The following is a 2,794-nucleotide window of genomic DNA, read 5'->3' as shown; positions in this document are numbered from 1 at the left end:
TGGGGTCACAAAGAGTTGGACACAACTGAGCACAGCACAGGTACAAGTTGTGTGTGTGTGCTTAGTCTCTCAGTCGTGTCCTATTCTTTGTGACCCCATGGACTGTAGCCAGCCAGACTCCATTATTTATGGGGATTCTCCAGGCAAGAATACTGGAGTGGGTTGCCACGCCCTCCTCCAGGGGATCTTCCTAACCCAGGGATCGAACCCAGGTCTCCAGCATCGCAGGAGGATTCCTTACCAACTGAGCCACCAGGAAAGCCTATGAATGCTGTAGTAGGTAGCCTATCCCTTCTCCAGAGGATCCTCCCCATCCAGGAATTGCACTGGGGTCTCATGTATGGCAGGTGGATTCTTTACCAGCTGAGTTACCAGGGAAGCCTGTATTATTACTATTTTAAAACAATGCTTTGTTCAGATTTTTTCTACATTACTACCAATTTCTTGGCTGATCATTGCTTCTCAGATAATGCTTTTTTTCTGGATTCAGTTTGTTTTGTCATGATGTAAACCCTTTAGTAGTTTCCCCAGCCGGAGTTCATGCATGGTTTACTGTCAGTCTTTGTATGAGTCAGGGATATCCAAGGGAGCAACCTTGAGCCAAAGCTTGACATGAGATGTAAACACTACATCAATGGTTCAAGGTGGAACACATATATAAGTAGACATCATAATTAGTCCAGATTGGAAATTTAGGGTGGATCCCCTGGAGGAGGAAATGGCAACCCACTCCAGTATTCTTGCCTGGGAAATCTCATGGACAGAGGAAACTGGCGAGGCTTGCAAAGAGTCGTACATGACTGAACACACGCACACACGGAAATTGAAGGTAATCTCTTCGAATCTTTCAGAATCATCTCAATAGCATTCATGCAACTTCACCCTTTCAATACTTCCAGAGGAATCATATCCATGGAACCAGACAACCAAACCAGCTCCTCTGAGTTTATCCTCCTGGGACTTTCAGAAAAGCCAGAACAGGAGACTCTCCTCTTTGCTCTGTTTCTCTGCATGTATGTGGTCACAGTAGTGGGGAACCTGTTGATCATCCTGGCCATCAGCACTGACTCCCACCTCCACACCCCCATGTACTTCTTCTTGGCCAATCTTTCCTTGGTTGATTTCTGCCTGGCCACCGACACTGTCCCCAAGATGCTGGTGAGTATCCAAATCAAGAGCAAGTCCATCTCTTACTCCTGCTGCCTGACACAAATGTACTTCTTCCATTTCTTTGGCATCATGGACAGTGTCTTAATAGCCGTGATGGCTTATGATAGGTTTGTGGCTGTATGTCACCCCTTACACTATCCCTCTATCATGAGCCCACGCCTCTGTGGCCTGCTGGTTGGAGGCCCGTGGGTGTTTTCCGGCTTCATCTCCCTCACCCACATCCTCCTGATGGCCCGTCTGGTTTTTTGTGGCACTAATGAGTTGCCTCACTACTTCTGTGACCTCACCCCGCTCCTCAGACTTTCATGCACTGACACCTCTGTGAACAAGATCTTTGTGCTCATTGTGGCAGGGATGGTCATAGCCACGCCTTTCATCTGCATTCTGGCCTCCTATGCTCGCATCATTGTGGCCATCGTGAAGGTGCCCTCTGCAGGAGGCAGGAAGAAAACCCTTTCCACCTGCAGCTCCCACCTCTCTGTGGTTGTACTCTTCTACGGGACCACCATTGGGGTCTATCTGTGTCCTTCATCTGTCCTCACAGCCATGAAGGAGAAAGCCTCTGCTGTGATGTACACTGCCGTCACCCCCATGCTGAACCCCTTTATCTACAGCCTGAGGAACAGAGACCTGAAGGGGGCCCTGATGAAGCTGGTCAACAGAAAAATCACCTCAACCTCCTGACCACCAGGACACCTGGAAGCTTCCAGGGAGTTATGATGTAAACAGCTGGGTCCTTGGGCAAAAATCTGGAATTTCATGGGTTGGGAGAGTATCACTTTAAATATTGAATTGCAGAAGCTCAAGATAACCCTGTAACTATTTTCTCAATTATTGGGACCACTGAGTGTCCTTTGGGGGCATGTCTCATGCTATGTTTCTACAAGGATCAGTCTAGTTCTAGCAGATTGGATTTATTCTGGTTCAGAATCTACTTTGCTGTGTTGTCGCTCAGTAATGTCCAACTCTCTCGCAACTCCATGGACTGTAGCCCAATAGGCTCCTCTGTCAATGGGGTTTCCCAGGCAAGAATACCGGAGTGGATTGCCATTTCCTTCTCCAGGGGATCTTCCAGATTCAGGGATTGAACCCGTGTCTCCTGCATCACAGGTGGGTTCTTTACCAGCTGAGCCACCAGAGAACACTCAACAAATATTTATTGAGTATGTATCCTGGGTTTGACGTTAGATGCTGAACATAGAGTCATGAACAGGAGTAACAAAAATCCTTATAGTTTGAAGTTTATAGCTGACAGTTGGAGAAGTTCTTTGACAGTAATAGTAAAATGGAATATAAACATAAGAGGAAAGATATAGTAGGAATATCCAACAGAGTCTGGAAGGGAGAATCAGGGAAGGCCTCCTGGGAGAGGTGAGCCAGAAACCCAAAGTGTAAGATGGTGTCATTCAGGCCGAAGGAGGAGGACGAGTGCCTCCGAAGACCAACAACTTGTGGAAAGGTGACAGAGCAAGTGAAAGAGAGAAACACGCATTTGTGAAGTGAGAAGTCCAGTCAGGGCGAATGACTTGGGGAATGTGCAGTCCTGAGGGCTTTAGGACCAAGCTAAGAGTATGGCCTTTCTCCCGAGAACCAGAGTGTTCATTTGACTTGCAGGGACCAACAT

At 47.5% G+C, this 2,794-nt stretch overlaps 1 protein-coding gene across 1 annotated transcript; it reads left to right on the top strand.

The window, feature by feature from the left end:
- Positions 852 to 1,876, top strand: LOC102185169 (olfactory receptor 24). The gene has a single exon (XM_005682298.2). It carries the CDS (start codon positions 871 to 873, stop codon positions 1,852 to 1,854), a length of 984 nt encoding a protein of 327 aa, XP_005682355.2. The 5' UTR covers positions 852 to 870; the 3' UTR covers positions 1,855 to 1,876.

The sequence above is a fragment of the Capra hircus genome, chromosome 7 (assembly GCF_001704415.2).
Source record: "Capra hircus breed San Clemente chromosome 7, ASM170441v1, whole genome shotgun sequence".
Classification (NCBI taxonomy): Eukaryota; Metazoa; Chordata; class Mammalia; order Artiodactyla; family Bovidae; genus Capra; species Capra hircus.
Note: the sequence above shows the minus strand (reverse complement) of the source record. Positions and strands in the feature narration are given on the sequence as shown.

Excerpts from the sequence above, each read along its gene's own strand:
- LOC102185169 (XM_005682298.2), top strand. The coding sequence starts at position 871 with ATGCAACTTCACCCTTTCAATACTTCCAGAGGAATCATATCCATGGAA.